The following is an 18,424-nucleotide window of genomic DNA, read 5'->3' as shown; positions in this document are numbered from 1 at the left end:
AGCGGGGCACTGCACAGTCATGCAGGTATGCTTGAGGAAAATACGTTTTCGAGTTTTAGATTGTCTAACAGCTCCTAAAGCCCTGGATTTATCCTTATTGACAAACTCTGTAATAATGTTAAGCAAAGTATCACATTTATGAACAGGAAGAATCTACGATGTAGTTAGAGCAATATTGCATAAAGGCGTTGTAGAGACATTAGGATAATTGTAGAGGCAGAAAAGCTGGAAAATAGCAAACGCCTTCGCCGGGAATCGAACCACGGACCTCTGGAATACCGGCCCAGCGTGCAGAACCACTACACCACGAAGGCACGCTAGGACAGCGGGAGAAATACCTCATAGCGTGACCTGGAATTCCTTCTGCAAAATTTGAGTAATTAATGAAATCAATGGGTGGATAACGCAGGCTAGCATTCTTGCTAGAGTAATACTGTTATGCTATTGAATAGGTATCTAAACATTTTAGTCATTCACCACAATTACAGATATTTGCATAAATTTATAACACCACTTCCATCTCAGGCACTACATATTCCATGCAATACAACTCGAAGAATTCGGAATATTACACTATGTTATTATTAACATCATATTGAAACTTCATCTGTTCAGTAGCTTTTCTAACGTTTCTCCTTGGAAATGTTCAGCTACTATAGGAATTGTATATATTTTGCCAACATATTTTTCTAGCAGAACTTTTTCCTCATCATACTTAGCCCACTGTTTTTTATTATTCCCTCCGTCCAAAATTATGGTATACATTTGCAATTAATTTTTGTTCGAAATTGTGGTATACTTTGCAACTACAATAAGCACTTAAGTGTCTAAATGCCTTAAATGTGTGACCATGGTTTATCGCCATTAGACTCCATCAGAAGGTCATCAGTAAGGCCTAAGAATCACAAAAAACTTAAGCTAGCAGTTAAAGCGAACTTTATTTAATATTAAAAAAAAAAAAAGAGGAAAACACATCTTGCTAGAATTTAAATATTCAAATAGTGCACGGGAGACGACGCCAGATATCAGGACGAACAGGCAAAATATAGCAAGCAATAAGTAGTATGGTTCGGAGAAAAGTTCAAATTTTTATCCTCGCGCTATGGCGAGCACATATGTATATTGCGCAACAAAGAATTTTGTTGCCCCTCAGTGCAATGAAGATTTCCGCCATAAGTGTATAAATGGAGTTCAGTTGATGTGAGAACTAACCTTTTCCAGGGCCTCTTGTGAAGATACTAAAGTAGCTGGTAACCCTTCTTTACGACGAAGCTTGTCATTATTAATATAAGGAATCATACAAGAATTTCTTTTTCCCACTAACATAGTTGATTTCATGCATGTTTGAGATGTCATAAAAACATTATTATGTGCTCCTCTGTCTGATTCGTTCAAGGCGTTTTCGACAAATAAGATTTGTTCGTCAACTGCAATGTCATTGGCAAGTCTTCAGTTACAACTTTCTTATAATACCACGTAACTTTGTTAACGTTTATGATGCTGACATAATCGAATTCTAGTCAATTATGTCTCAGTTGTTTGAGTAGAATTTGAATTTACACATAAGAGCACTTGATTATAATTAATTACTTAACTTGAATATTTGCGAACTTGAGTATTTCCTCTAGAATTGTGATTTTCTTTGAAGTTAAAAGATGTTCAATATTTGCATGTATTTTATTTGTAAAGTATAAAAGAATGGCTAAAGTACTGTATCTGTCAAGAAAAGCACAAAATTTGGGGTAAAAATATTCAACAGTCTATTACAATTGATAATCGCATTGTTCACCCTCGATATATCGGGAAAAAAATATTTTTAATGTGTAAAAATTGATCTTCTTTCCTTAAATACTATCTCCGGAAATACAGAGCTTCAAATGCCATCACAGCAGCAAATGATAAATAAAATTTGATTGAATTGGATTAAGTGGTCTTCACATGGTGAAAGCCATTCAGATAAAATTTTCATGTCGACGATTTGCAATGAATCCTACCTTACTAATGAAAAAATTGTACGATATCTTCTTGATATTGATGAAACGTTGCTTTTTTAAACATAACAAAGCTCATGAATATTTCGGAAAATATAACCTCAGTGCATGATGATGATGATAAAATATTCAGAGCGTACAGCATTCTTCTGTAAATGATTTACTTGCAGATTCCTAGATTCTAAAAAGCAAGTAATTCTTCTAATGAAGATATTAAGGGAGAATAACTGCATATAGGACTAAAGCATACAAAAAATAAAACTCAGCACTGTGAATTTTTTTTTCTAAGCAGGAAAAGAATGCAAGCTGATATTTCTCATGAATTAGTAATTTGAAAAGGGAGATAATTCAGAATCCAGAATGTCAACTAAAATGTTATCAGTATCCAGAATATCATCAAAATAATTTATCACGAATGATTTTTAGCAAAGGATTAACTTTCGCTCGTGTTAGTAATAAATAGTTATTATTTTTATATCAAAATGAAATCAAAAAAGAAATTACTAAATGTCATATTTTTATTGAACAAAATTTTAATTAATTTACGATTTATTTATTTTGGAAAAATATGTTGTCAAAATATATCTATTAGTTAAGATCCATTATTAAACCATTAGTTTAATCATTTTAATTTAATATTTTTATAATTTATTAACTAAGCTAATAAATTATAAAATTAATTTAAGTCCTCAGTTATTTAAAATTTTAATTGAATAGCATATCAACAATTTAATAAGTAATTTTATAATTTAATTTTTTATATACTTTTCAAAGATGAACATTGAATAAGATGTTCTTTTATACCGGTTGCTAGGAGGTCGCTATGAGTAGAGTCAGCTGTACATGTATTTGCTATAACTTTCAGGATCTAAATATAGTATTCAATAATCCAAATCCGTCAAAAAGGAGAGATTACTAATTGTTCAGTTCTACGGTAACATTTAGTTTTCATAGAGAAAAATTATTATTCATTTATACTGGACTTACCAAGAAGCTTTATTTTGAAATTTTCTGGTCTGCATTCTTTACTGAAAATATGTGTTATTTTATTCATTCTGCCACTCGTGCCCTATCTTTTTTCCTGTCCAACTCCACCAACTGTTTAGCGTAGTTGAGTCGTGCGATAACTTTTCAAGAATATTTAATTTCTTCTGAGGCTCATTCACTATCAGAAATTTGCGATAAGCACCTGTTGTTGAACGATGTATTTCTTCTTTAGTGAAAAAACAATGTTCCTGATCTGACAATTAATGTATTATTTTTTCTGGTTTTTCAAATATCTGTCAAAATAACAGATGTAATAAATAAATGTTCATTCAACAACAGCAGATCTAGAGAATAAAATTTTATTTTTGAAAAATGAGTGCAAGTTCAAGAAAATAATTTACGAAATTCTTAATGAAGTATCTTCATACGTTTTCTGATTTATTTTTTACTTGAGCAATGATAATAAAGACTGCAAGAAAAAATCACTCATTTTAAAACAACAAACCAATTTATATGAAGTTTGCTATCATATCAATTTAGATTGAAAGCAGACAAAACTTTCACTGGGGGACAATAATGAATTCATAGGTACTGAGATTTTCTTGGAGGATTTTCTAAAGGAAACTTCCTGTCTCCGGCCAGCCATGAAGAACCAAACAGCCATAAGTAGCCGCGCTTAACCATGAGGAACCGAAAAAGGGGTACAAGGAACAACATGCTGAGGTAAATATATAAGAAAGATTTTCTTTCCAAACTGAAATTATTTTCTTACAGATGTCGAAGGAACGAAGACACAAGAATAGTTGCTTTTGGAGACAGTGACGTCGTGTAAGAGCAAACCTTACAGTTTAGTAGCCTTGGGGATTTTACCGAGGTTCACCGCCTTTCGTCATTCAGCAATTGGTAAATCCAAGGGAGGGAAAATGGGTGAATAAGCGAATGCTGTATTGGAGGTTGTAGGTGGGATTAATTTTTTAAAAAAAAATAAGTGCTATTTTAGCTATTAAATGCTTGCGTATATATTACTGCGTGCGTACGAGTTCGTAGTAGATTGAATGAACAAGTCCGATAAAAGGTTAATAAAATTTATTGTACAAGGGTTCACAAAAATTACCGAGATATGTTATGTTATGTGAGCGTGGCATGCGAGGGTTATCTCTCCTAGGACAGGATACCTTTCTGGGGGAAATTGGCTCGTTTTCACACTGGAGAAGAAAACCAACCTCACGTCACATAGAGAAAATCCATGCAACTAGCCGTTCGCCTGGCTTTTCGTGTCGAACACCCAACATTCAGCATTCTTTAATCAGTGAGTCCTACTTTGACTCATGTTACATATAATTATCTTCTTTACACGTGCAAACTATCGATACTTGAACGAAATAGTCTGCGCATAAAGGAATACTGGAATTTAATATGTAGCAAAAACCAATTTTTAGCCCAAAGGAGCACTTTTTCCAGAAGGGCTATTAATTTCGTTTCAGCATTTTGCGTTAATTCACTATAAACGGCGAATCACTTTTTAAACTGTTGCCACCAAATATTAGAGCCCTGTATTATATTTAAAGAAATCAAATAATGAAGAGTCTGCATAAGTGTATGTATGTTTCTCGTTTTGTGGTAAAACAACGGTACCCCAGAGCCATCAAATTTTGAATATCGTAGGTCTTCATCCGAATATGGGCATCTGGAAGCCCAAATTTGGAATTCGTTTTATTATCGATTTCATATTTTGTAAAGCATTTATGAGTTTTTGATTAAGAAACTCAACGATTTCAAGGGGCGCTATGGCAACACTATACTAAAATATATATATATATATATATATATCTCCAACGCGCGAGACTGTGTATCGGAAATTCTAGAGATATGCTCTTTTAAATATTTTGTGATATTGCTGTTGAATTGAATTTTATGGTTTAAATGCGAAGAATATGATAGTTAATAAATAAATGTAGTATGCAACCGTTAAAAAAATCCCATTTGGGCGTATATAAAATATAAAAGCTTTCAGTTTTTCTTTTCTTTTCTTTTCTTTTTTTTTTTTTTTTTTTTAATTTTTTTACATTTTTCTTGAAAACTCTTCGACCCGGAAGGTTTAAATTTTCCGTAACTGTCTTTACTTATTGCTTTAAAATTAGATAAATTTATAAAAAATCGTTTCTCATTAAATTATCAGTTAATAATTGGTAGTCCAATTGCATGTGCATTTATTCAGTGGCGGTGGATCTAGTATTAAAGAGATGCTTTTTCCCAAAAAAGTTTTCATTAAAACCTGATGTTTATTATTCCTTCTAAATACCACTTATATAGGAGGCATTAGAGACGCAAATCACTTTTTAAAGGAAAATGAAGATGTTGTTTTTGAGCAGAAAAGAGCAGGAAAGAGAGTTTAGATAAAAGATTTGAAAAGAAAAGAAAAAAAAAAAAAAAATGAGAATTTCTTTTTTGAGAAGAAAAGAACTGAGGACAATTTTTTTTGGTGATCTGCGCTCTTCTTTCAAACATTGCATGAAATCTGTTATGCGTTACTACTTTTGTAAAAACAGTTATAGTTTTAATAGCATTAATAACACGATAATAATACACAATAAAATTTTTTACATTAATATTGAAAAAGTAATGAAGTTCCAAGATTTTGTAATAAATTGTATGAGAAAATATGCAATTTAAAGTCAGTTTAAATGTCAAATAAGTCATACATGTTCGATGAAAGGTAAGTGATTTCGCTTCTGAAATTAATTGAAGTCAGAACTTCCGGTGCTCCTGCGACAGCCGAAGCCCGGCCACAGTAATTTTTGCTTTCTCAGATGAATCGGAATTTCATTATAGCACCGGAGCCTAAATACGATAGCACCGGAGCCTAAATACGATAGCACCGGAGCTTCGATATTTTTCTTTAGATTTGGTTTGTTTTATTGAATTACGGCAAAGCACTCGACGGCTATATGCCTAAGGGAAGGGATGCCTTCGTAAAGGGCTTTTTATGGAAAACTGGCTCATGCAAACGTTATGGAGAAAACAACAAAAACGCACATGTGATTAGCCAGTTTTCTAGGGTGCGAACCCTAGAACGAACTACAAGTGTTCAGGGACTTTATCGCTCGGCCGCTGGTAGGCACTTTTCTTTAGGAAATTGAGCTATAATTTTAGCAGAAAATTGATTCCATCTCATAATGTTTTATTTTAGTAACAAACAAGACTTGGAAATCAGTATCAGTATCTGAATTCATGTTTGTCTTTCTTTCGAAAGCAAGCCCTAGGATGAAAATCCCACATGCCGAAGCCTTATCCTTCAGAAAGTGCAATAAATTTACATGAGCTTGTTTGCAAATGAGTAAATTTCTAGTTCCTGAAAGTACTTGTAATGATTACCCTGTTCTTGCCGTCATATATGCTGACTCGATGTTGGCGTATTTACTTACCCGCAATTTACAGAGAAATAAACCATCGTTTATGTTTCTTAACGCGCTCTGATTTACAATGGTTTTAGCACACTGAAATACTAAGATGAACTCAGAGATGGATAAACCATTAAGCAAAATAAGCATGTGCCTAGGGCATGAAAGAAAGAATGTCACTGGAAAAATTTCCCTTGCTGTTTTTCCATCTGAAAAATGTGGTACAGCTGAAAGTAATATGAAACAGCTGGTTTTCCAGCATCAGAAGGACGCAATGCGCAAGAGCTCGCAGGAGGAAGCTCGGACCAGTTAACTCATATGAGGAGAATTGAGATAAGCGCTATAGTTTCTTAGGTGGCCGCAGCCACGAAACACGGGTTTCTGACCCCGAGCCATATCCCAGGCTAACAAGATATGTGATAAACGTAGCATGAACACATAACGTATAAATAATATAATAATGTATTATAAGCATAATAGTCCTAGTAGCAATTACTTGTACGGTAAAAAAACGACGGCAAATTGTTCGTAATAAAGGCTATATGAAATGAAGTCCATCGATGTCGAAGCTTGTATGTAAAGCACCACTGGAGAAGTGGGAACGATGAGACCTTTCAAATGGTACATATGATTGAAAGTTTCACGATTGGCTGGTGGAAGCTTAGCTATTGGCTGAAAGTAAGGAAAGCACCAGAGTACAGAAAACTACAGGCTTTGTTCCAAATAATAAGACAAACAAAGGAATAATATGTTATAACAGCATGCAAGCAAAATTAAATAAAAGCGCAACAGATAAATACAGTAATCAGTCTAAATGTCTAAGAACGGCTCCAGGCAGTCTTCTGTTAACTGCATGATAAGGATCATAATTTAGCATTGGAATTGAAGGGTTGTTAACCCTGGAAATTCTGTTAATTTTTTTTTTTTTTTTTTTTTTTTTTTTTTTTTTTTTTAAGAAATTTGTGCAATAAATACAGTAATAGATTTTTATGCCAAGCTCTTCATGTGTAGTTGCATTGCAGTAGAACCAGCAGCGAGCACGAGCAGTTTGGCATAGTGTAATGTTTTGACTAATTTGCACTCTCTGAAACGTGGCGAGACAGGCGTAAGTAATAATAGGACCCCAGACGAGACAGGCGTAAGTAATAATAGGACATGCGCTCCAGTTTGATAAGATATTATTTTTATTTTCTGGCGGTAAAATCTATTATTATGTTAATCAATTCTTAACCATTAAAACTGATAATTTTTTCTATGCATATGTTACCCCGAAATTATTAATTCATATATACACTTAATCCCTCTTATGTCCGAATCTAAGGTTTGATTCACAAGGTCTTTACTTAATATCAAATGTCAATTATTATTTTCTTCCGCACGTTCTAAACTTTTATAGTTTATTTTGTACTATTAATTTTAAATTATATTTTCTGTTCATAACATTTATTTTCCACAATGTTAATACTTAATGTTACTACATTTTTTTCATACCTTTTTAACTAACATATTCTTACTTCTAACACCTTTACGAATATAATTACTCAGATACGCGCTTGTACTTATTATACTATTTAATTTTAGATGTAATTTTTATCGTCTTTCATACATTTTACCTTTGTGATTGTTAACGTACTGTAATTTTTAACTTCTTTCGTACGTTTTAAGCTTCGAAATTTTCAACATATTCTAATATTTAATTTATTATATTTTATGAGCATAATTACTCAAATACGCACTCAAATACTTATATCATTTAATGTTAGATGTAATTTTACTTCTGCTTCGTACATACTTTGCAGGCTCAATTATTCAAATATACGCTTTGTATTTATCATATTATTTAATTTTAGATATATCATAGTTTATAACCCCTTTCGTACATTTAATGTACATAATTGTTAGTTTCTCTTAAAAGTTGTCCATGAAAGCAGAAATAGCCGTATTTAACTTAAGAAACAAAAAAGAAACAAAAACAAAAGAAACAAACGCAAAACAGCATAATTACGGTAATTAAGGTGTAAATATAATGGTATGAATATAATCAATTAGCGAAACGTGCTGAGTAATTGTTTGAAGTGGTATGAAGAAACTAGTTGTATAAGCGAAGGAAACAATGCGGTATTAACATTGCAGATAAAAGCTTTCGTGCTGAGAATTCGCCATTTCCCAGAGGTCCCAAAAACTGCAGAAGTTGTGCGAGGCCACCTTTTATAGGGCTAGCTGCCTGCTCCCAGCCATGGCGAAAATTCTCGAAAGAATAATATTTCAAAAACTAATTTTTTACATTCGTGCTGATAAACTCATTAATGCTAGGCAATATGGCTTTGCAGCAGGGAAATCAGTGGGTCACGCACTGAATCACCTACAGCGCACGGTAATTAGAACAAGCATAATAAACTGCATACTGTTGCCATCCGTATAGACATTTAAGGTGCCTTCCATTCGTTGTGGTGGCATAATTATTTCAAATGCTTCAAAGATACTAGTTGCCCCGGAAATCTATTTCATTTGATACAGAGCTACCTCAGTGAAAGACGAATTCAAACTACAACGGACCGAGGCGTCCCCATGCAAAAGGTGGCAAAAGGTTACTCCTTAGTACTATCGAACCTGGTTGCAGACACCGCGCTCAACCTGTTTGATAAGGATGAAACATCAGGATCATAATTGCGTATGCTGACGACTTCTTGCTCGTTTCACATAAGCATAGCCGTAACATTCCGTTCCCAAAAAGGGTAACACAAAATAGTTCGCTGGGCCAGTGACATAAGCTCACAATTTCAAGAGCAAAACAAAAGGAATGCTGATTAGTCCAGAAAAGGCAGGAGCATACCCCATGCGTAAACCTCCATAACAGATAATATAGATTTCTCCTGCTTGGGTGTGATTATAGACGACAGATTCTCCTGGCTTCCTCACATCAAAGACCTCAAAGAAAGACTACTGCATGAATAACTGTCTAACACAATGCGGAGAACAGCAGCTCCTAGCTGGGGTATCTCCTCACAGATGCTGATATGCCACAGTCACCGAGCGCGTGCCATTTCATGGTGTCTCCATATGATGCGTCAATGTTATGACTAACAGGCAACAAGCACTGAACTCGGCGCAAAGATCATTTCTTCTGAGCATCTGCAGAGGATTGTGAGCCTGTCCAACAACTGCATTATATGTACTGGTAGGACTCACGACTCTGCACTTGGTATTACAAAGCAAGAGTGCTATAGTGAGAGTGATCAGACTGAAACAAGACTTTACTATTTGGAATCAAACAAGTGTATCCTCAATCTACGAGATTGCCATTGCCCACTGTCTTTGCCACCCTGCTGTCTTCGATATAGAAGAGAGCTGCAATTCTCCACTTGCATTACAATCGACAACCGTCTATACTGATGGGAGCTTGGGACCGGCACTGCCTGGTGTGTAACGGATGGTGACCTCACAGTCCCTTCCTGGGCTAAGAATCTTCTTCCCAGTAACTCAGTGTTTCAGGCAGAACTTACAGCTTTAAAGGCGGCTCCTAGACTTCTTTCTTAGCAATGAAAAGTACAAATTAATATATATGGATTCAATATCAAGCTTGCAGGCGTTCCAAGACGGTCGCAGAAAACATTTCAAAGTCATAATGTGATTAAATGAAATGAAGAAGCAGAGTGATTGCGAAAAACGCAGCTAACGATGAGTCCCATGTGATTGGCCTTAATGTGTCCTTTCCGAACTCATATCTGAAAACAGCTGTCAAATGTGAATTAATGAAACAATGGCAAAACTGCTGAGTGTCTAGCACCACAGGCTAATTGTATAATTTTTATCCCCAAGTGAACCAGAATTTAAAAAGAATCTCTTGGCAACTCGCACAGTACCTGACTGGGCACGGCCCATATATGTCCTATCTTCACAGATTTGGCCTAAGAAACAGCAACCAATTTATTTGTAGCAGTACTGGTGACCTGGACCACTATCTGTGTGATTGCCCGTAAACAGCGAATTCGAAATTTAAAAAGAGCCGCTGTAATCAGTTTGCCGGCATGGATCAAGAATGCAAATAAGAATAAATCCGCGCTCAACCGCATTAGAGACTGTACTAACATTGTAAAGAGTACTTCTGACAACCTGGAGTAACTTTTATATTATATTCATTACATTTTTCCGACACCGTGCTGTCAGGAGCTCGCTCTGTACATATACTAATTTATTTAATGTTTTTTTAGGTATAATAACTATCCGCTTTAATCCTTTGACTCGTATTTTCTCGTTGTTTTATGCAAGTCTTTTAACGATTCGTTACGGATTATTGTTAGTTCAAATGTACCCTCGAAAACGGATCTTACCGTCTTTTTGTAATAGCAAAAAAATACGCCAAAAACGACTAGCCCGTATTTTTGTACGTCTTTCAACCCCCATTGCCTAAGGGGACAAGGGTCCACGCACCCCTGACGACAATGGGTAATGGCTGTCATTAGCGCGGGGAGAAGTCTTCTTGATGTTTTGAGATAAAGGCCTTACACTGACTCTAAGGAAACAAATTTATTACCAGTTACAAAGTGAATGTATATATAAAAGGAATTAAGAATTTCCGTTTTAGAGCAATTATTGAATAAAATAAACAAGTTTTTACAAAATAAACTTTTATTTATGACTCGTAAAATTATTAATGAATTAAAATGAGAAAAATAATGTATTATATAATTTACTGAGAACACGTGATTAAATAATTCTCTTAAAAAAATTCTACAAATTTATATCACGAATAATAAAAAACGTGCGGCTCTCTTGATAAATTTATAAATCTTATACTTTTGACAATGCGATTCGATTATTTGATTTCGTTATTTAAAAATCTATTATTCTTGTTATGAAACTGTACAGGAATTTTTCAAAGGGGCTCTTATTCCCATTAATCTGTACGACAAATTATTTTTCTTCTTTTGGTTCAGTCTTTTACTTCCAAAATTCCTCTTACCTCATAAAAGTATAAAGTTTAAAAAATTCGCCCAAAATCAGAAATTATATTAATTTTATGCAAATTTTATTTCAAAAGCTATTTTACGCTCTGTAAAGTGATGCAAACTTAAAATCTGTGAGATTTTTAGTTTATTCTTTAAATGGAAATATGCGCAAAAAATTTTTTCAACATTAAATTTTAAGACAATCGATTTGGTTTACCACGCCGTATTTCTATCCGTAAATGGTGTAAGTACAAAATATGAACTCGGTAGCTTATCGAGAAATAGTCTAAATATCGATGACGAGCTTCTGATTATAGCGACAAACACCGTGATTGAAATGCATACAATTTTTTAAACAAACTTGCCGACTCTTAAATATTATAAGGCCCACCAGCGGCCGAGCGGTAAAGTCGCTAAACACTGGTAGTTCGGTCCAAGGTTCGAATCCCGCGAACGGGCTGGCTGCATGAGCGTTTTCGTGGTTTTCCTCATGTGTAACGTATATACGAGCTAGTTTCCCTTAGAAAGCCCTCCACGAAGGCATCCTTCCCCTTAGGCAGATAGCCCTAGTGTACTTTGCCATAATTAAAATACACATACACACTTAAATATTATGTTTTTAGACATTTTGGAAAGTTCGGTAAATGTTGATATCAGATAACCGTCATTTTTATAACATTCTTTGTATTATAAAGCATGTATGTGACATTTATATGCGATTTCTGGCAGTTATGTTCATTTATCAAAGTGGCTGCTTTTGCGACAATTATATATTGTGATGCTCATTCTATAGCCTCCACTATCTATGATACTCATTATCGATATTTAATTATGTTCTATATCTATACAGAAATATTGCTAAGACTGAGAGAGGTCAACAAAATTTTCGCAAATACTTAATTACAGTTACATAATTACTTATACTAGCTCAGGAAATTTTGAGTCATTTTGTAAAAAGAATCCTTTCTTTAAAGAAAGGTCATTACAAAATGACCCAAAAATTCCTTTTTTGCCCCCCCCTTACGCTTAATGACTTTATCCTGATGAATGGAAGTTATGAAAACTAAAAGCTGAGTATATAATTACAGATCTCATTAATAAATACTTTGCAAATACAACTCTTCATATTTCAGCAGAAGTTTTTGAAAACGCATTTATATATAGATTGTTGTAGAAATCGACAAAGTTTTATGCCAATTTAAAATTTTTTTTCTTCCCGTAATTTTCAGTTGCTTATGAACGTATTAAAAAAGCTTTCCCGCTCAAATTTTTAACTATTTTAAAATATACGTAATCGCACTCGATTTGATGTTTACAGTTTTTTCCCTGCGATCTCTCTAAAAAGAAAGAATGATAATTGTATTTAATAAAGAAAATTTAATGGATTGAGGACTGAAACTATCATGGAGGGAATTTCTAAGGGGAACTAGATCTCATCCACACTGAACGTAGAAAAACCCTGGAAAACTTTCATAGAACAAGCGCGTTCGTCAGGATTTGAACCCATGTCGAATTACCAGTATTCAGCGGTTTTAGCGATTGGCCACTGGAACCCCCACAGCCCGATTTAAAAATCTTGTTTAGAAAACTTTCATCTTGATTTAGAGCGATAAGTGCCGTAGTTTGAAGGCTAGGATTATTTGAATATAGCAAAACACACGAGGACTATCTGCTTTTAAGGATAAAGATGCCTTCATAGAGGACTTTCTAACGAATAGCTCATGCTATACATGGAAAAATACCTTACAGCTATCGCATTCGTTCGTCTGAGTTTGAATCCAAATTGAACAACTAATATTTAGCGGTCTTATCGGCTACTGATATGGCTGTAGTATAACCAGACTTATTATTATGTAGTATTACCAGACTGTACGGCTAGACTTAAAAAAACCGTCAAAAACGGATACCCAGGATTTTTGTCTCAGTTTCACCCCCAAGTGCCTAAGGGGACAAGCGTTCCTCCAACCCTGATGACAATAGTTAATGAATGACCCTCAATAGCGCGGGAAGTTTTACGATCAAGAACTCTTCTTGACATGGAGGTAGGAAGTAAGATGAAATCGCCCTAAACAAGTTTCTCCCGTACCCTGCTCTGAAGCACCGGCGATCCCTACGTGGTGACCAAAATATTGGGTCATTTACCATTGAGTTCTATGGGATTTGACGCGTTCGGATGTAAATATTTTGCAATTACGTCTTAAATATACATATAAATGTATATATTTTCTTTTTCTAAAACACTTCAGAGTCCTAAGTATGTGAAAACAACATATTTTTAAAAAACATTTCATTCTGAACGGAATTAAATGCTATACTTTTTACAGGACAGTTTTCTCAGAATGGTTTAATTTGAATGAAATATTTTCACAAGTTTTCGTTAATTACATTAGAAAAAAAAAAAAAAAACATTAAGGTAATTCGATTTTATTCGGTTAAGGTACAAAAATTAAGATCAAAGTTTATTGTATTATTAATATTAAAATTATGCATTATTTCTTTTCTATTTATAGAGCTTCTTCCTAAAATACTTTCTTAAATATGACATGATTTTTTGGCTTCTGAGGCATCTTTTAAATCGAAAAATGTAAGTCAATTTATAATTAATGCTCTATTCGGTTCATTTTAAATTAGAGAATTATTAGGAATTAGCGAAATACTTTAAATAAGTATTTCGCTAATTCCTAATAATTAAATAGGTATTAAATAGTATTTGACTTTCTCTGAACATTTCTGAAAGGGAATAAAATAAGTTTTTTTTAAGTATTATTTAAAACTTGTAACTGAGTTATTATAAAATGTAAGGGGAATAATTCTTTTAATTATACTTATCAGATTTTTTTTTTACTCTTAATTTCAACAATACATATTCCAAAACTCTTTATTACGTTCTTAAGTGCGCATCTCATAGCATTTGCTTTGCAATACCTTTTAACAGATTGCTTTCCAATACGAACAATTCTTGCTTAATTAGTTTTATAACGTATTTGTCAACAGGATTTCAATTTATGTTTACAATTCAATATTAAGGTTATTATATATTTAGATAACATTTATAATCATTATAAATTAGATACATTTAATAATTAGATTTCCTCACAGTACTTTCACAGTTGTTTATAAGTGAATAAATTCTTCATTTCAAATACATTTATAATTAATTTAATGAATATTTAAGTATTTTGTCAAAGGCAGATACATGCTTTTTGCAAGCACATGCATAAATACCCATACATATTTCCTATTTATCATTTCCGGCATGTGCAAATCTTTAATTTCTGTGCATTCACTATATTTTTCGTGTAAAGTAATTTACACTAATTTAGCATACACCCGAAAGTTTTACATAAAAAATATATATGAATATAATTTTAATGAAAATTATAAGTATTATTTTTAATACCCACTCAAAGGTAATTTTTTCTTCAAAATTCCTCCACGATGACATCTCTCTCTTTAGGCAGATAGCCCTTGCATGCGTTACAATAAAAACTTAATCTGACCTATGTGCCTAATTACAAATATTTTAACATACATATTTTTATATTTATAAAACGTGTAAGCCCAAAGTGATTATTTTTCAGATATATAAAATTAATACGATGGGTTTAAAATGAGCAGCAGTAAAGCATCTCCTCTAAAAAATTTTAAAAGGTACATGTTACAATAATATATGGATGTGAAAAAAATTTGTTTTATTTAAAACATTTTGACGTTTGGAAAATAAAATAAAAGTAGCGAATACTCTATCAAGGGTATCGAAAGACGTATACAATTTTAAATGTACCGTAAGGTATTTTTCATTCTTCAAGCATAACATTTTTCTTAAAATCTATATTTTTGTAGTGCAGCAGCTTAGAAGTTTTAAAAACAAATTCATAATCGAAATCGCTGTTGTTAGTTGTCGAAAAATAGCCAAGATGTGATTTTTGGGTAAATGTCACTAAACTATACAAATTGCTATTATCCATCACACTATGAATGTTTCTTTCATGCGAAAGTGTCCCTTTTTCGATTTCTATGGAACTGTCGTGTGTCGAAGTACTATCAGAATCTTGTCAAGCGAGCTTCTGAATGTAAACAAAGAACACCCCATCTGGTGACCCAAGCTTCAAAGCAGTGCTTCACTTTTAGCGCGGGTTGGCCCCTCCTCCCTTTCCTACCTCCATGGTTTTAACAGAGGAGAAACATTTGCTCCCCGTGAATTCTTTCCTTCCGAGTGACGTGGGTCGGTTTCCTTCACAGCCAACTCTATAATGGCCTTGAAGCGCAAAAGTCACGTGATCAAGATGGTCGATTTGTTCTGACCTAGGAGGTCAGAGGTCTATTCTAACCCCCTTGGTTCTTATGGTGGCGTGTGGCTACGAAACTGTGGTCGTGAATTTTGTGGATATATATTTTGCCAATAGTGTTATGTAAGTAGATTATTTTGGTATTCTAAGTGATTTTAAATAACGTGAGCTTTATGTAATTATAAATAATAGTTTTATCTATATTTCGTTTTATATATTTTTAATTTTTAGATTTATTTGGGAAAATATGTAGCTGTTTTCGAGCCTATGCAAGTGTTTCGTTTTAACAGCGAATGCATTTACTTTAGTTTGAACATTTTGAGTAGTATTGGTTTGACTATTTGTTTGGAAATCAGGAATTCTTTATTATTTTTGATTATTTGTTTCTAATAACATATTGGAATACAGAATGCCTCGACATTGCAGTGTATTTGGCTGCAAATCCAATTACGACAAAAATGAGAATGTCACTACTTACTCTTTACCTAAATCACCTAAAAGAAGAGCTCAGTGGTTAAGGAAAATTCCGAGAGATATTGATAATAACTACAGATGCATTCATTCAATTGATTCCATATTTGTTTCAAAAGTATGAGGCTGAATACATATTATTAGGAAAATTTCAAACTGATGCTCTTGAATCACGTTTTGGAATGTATCGGCAAATGTCAGGTTCAAATTATTACATAAATTACCTACAATTATTAGAAAGTGAGAAGAAGCTTCGTTTTAAAAGCAATATTATAATTTCATCATCAAATATCAATATCCCTTTAACTTCTCTTTTACCAGATTATGATAAGGATTCTATCTTTACCTTTGTGAATATTGATGATTATTCAAATTTACTAGTTAATGATTTTTCTACAGAAAATGTTCCTTCTGATATTTTACCAGTGCTAGTTTATATTTCAGGTTATGCTTCCATGAAAGAATTAAGGGTGGTAAAATGCAGTATTTGCCAGGACTGGTTGCAAAGTGTTCATTCGGTAGATATAGCAGATGATATTTTTGGTTTTTTTAAAGAATTAGATAGGGGTAAATTAACTTTACCGTCTGAAGTTGCTTTACTAACATCTTCAATTGTACATTTCTTATTTGGTGGAATTCTCGAAAGCATGGAAGATACATTTCTTATATCAGGAAAGCAACTGGGTATTTTATATAAGTTATCTTGCATACAGTTAGGTAGAATTAACTTTAATTTAACAGATTCTTGCATTTGCGGAATGACTTTGCAAACCCGATTAGAAAATATCTGTTTGATAACTTGTAAAATAATGTTAAATAATTACACAAAACATAAAAATGACAAAATTAATATAAAATGTTCATATAAAAAAGTTAAAAAATTTACCAGTTAATTTCAGTTAATAAGTCACAACTGTTTGTTTTTATGTATGCTTCTGCATAAATGATGTATGATATGTAGGATGTGTGTATATGGCACAGCTCCAAGTTTTATGAATCTATTTTTGATAGTGGAATAGGCCTGTAATTTGGGGACACCACTGTAAAAAAAAACGAGCCTAATCACTTACCTCTTCGGTGGTTTGGAAAAAGTGATACGACATAAAATTGGAGCTGGCACAAATAGAAGGTTGTCCTTTTTATGAATGTAATTAGCATTTAATTTGCCAAAATTTTCTTGAAAGATTTATTTATAGCATAACATGCATGTAAGTTTGTTTTTATACACAAATTTCCTAGCATTTAAGGAATTTTTAATTCATTTCCCTGTTTTGATAAAATTGTGATATTTAAGTTTTTATTAGTGAATGAAGTGATGAGATATGACTATGAATATTTGCATTCTAAAAATTTATATAGCTGATGCGATGGGAGCGGCATGAATTTTTACAAAATATTCTGCTCTTAATATTTATTTTAGTGTTAAGAAAATCTAAATAAAATTTACATCTATAAACCTACTGAATTTTTCCCCTTTTGTGGATTTTATATTATTTTGGGAACAAATTTGATTTAGATTAAATGGATTCCATTTTTATTAAAATTGCAGAAATAACGTTTTTTTCTGGTGATTCTCAATGATATTTTTAGTTACATAAACAAAGTACAATTGTTTTAAAAATTATTGAAGATATTCATTTTACCGGCTGTGAAAATATTACACTATGAAAAATTTAATGCAAGTCATGCGACCTAGTCACGTTTATTAATTTTACTTATATTTATATTAAGAGAAAACTATTATTTTTGGCAAGTTAAATTTCGCGCTTATAGCGAAGAGAAAAAGATCGACTATTTTGATCACGTGACCTTCCGAAACTGATTTCGCTTCAAGGCCATGATAGAGTTGGCTGTGGTTTCCTTAAGGAAACGGGTGAAGCAAACCACGGGGGAGAACATACGATTTTCCCGCGGGCAATTTGGAAAAACCTGCTATCGAAATTACCTTGCTCAGCTGCAGCCAGCTCAACGTCTTACCCTTAAAACCTCCCTCAAGAAAGCCCGCTATAACACTGCCCGTTTAGCAGGTTTCCCCATCTCCAATCGGCGACATTATTTGGCGAGATTTTAGAGTTCCTTTTTTTCCGTTTCTTATTTTCCGAGTGACATTTTTTCCGTTTCCCTTTTTTCCGGGTGACATTTTTTCCGCACACCTTTACGCATGGAGGTAGGAAGTAAGGTAGGAACCTTTCCTACCTCCATGGTTTTACGATAACGGAGACGTTACACTGGTTCTAAAGTAATAAGAAATTTGTTACCAGTTAGAAAGTTAATGGAAGATCAAATAAGAATTTCTGTTTTAGACGCTGTTTAAGAAATAAAAAAAAAAAATAAAT

At 33.3% G+C, this 18,424-nt stretch overlaps 2 protein-coding genes across 2 annotated transcripts in view; one reads left to right on the top strand and one right to left on the bottom strand.

The window, feature by feature from the left end:
• Positions 1–3,118, bottom strand: part of LOC118204646 (uncharacterized) — a 59,941-nt gene extending 56,823 nt beyond the window's left edge. Inside the window, exon 1 of the mRNA XM_035376950.2 lies at positions 2,979–3,118. Within this exon, the coding sequence (XP_035232841.2) occupies positions 2,979–3,045 (67 nt within the window). The 5' untranslated portion in view covers positions 3,046–3,118. The remainder of the gene's footprint in view (positions 1–2,978) is intronic.
• Positions 1–18,424, top strand: part of LOC118185754 (folylpolyglutamate synthase, mitochondrial-like) — a 122,223-nt gene that overhangs the window by 14,866 nt on the left and 88,933 nt on the right. The gene's annotated exons all lie outside the window — the stretch shown is intronic.

Source organism: Stegodyphus dumicola, chromosome 7 (assembly GCF_044657685.1).
Source record: "Stegodyphus dumicola isolate Sdum_Otavi_A_Nest chromosome 7, ASM4465768v1".
Taxonomy (NCBI): domain Eukaryota; kingdom Metazoa; phylum Arthropoda; class Arachnida; order Araneae; family Eresidae; genus Stegodyphus; species Stegodyphus dumicola.
This window is presented reverse-complemented; position numbering and strand designations above follow the sequence as displayed.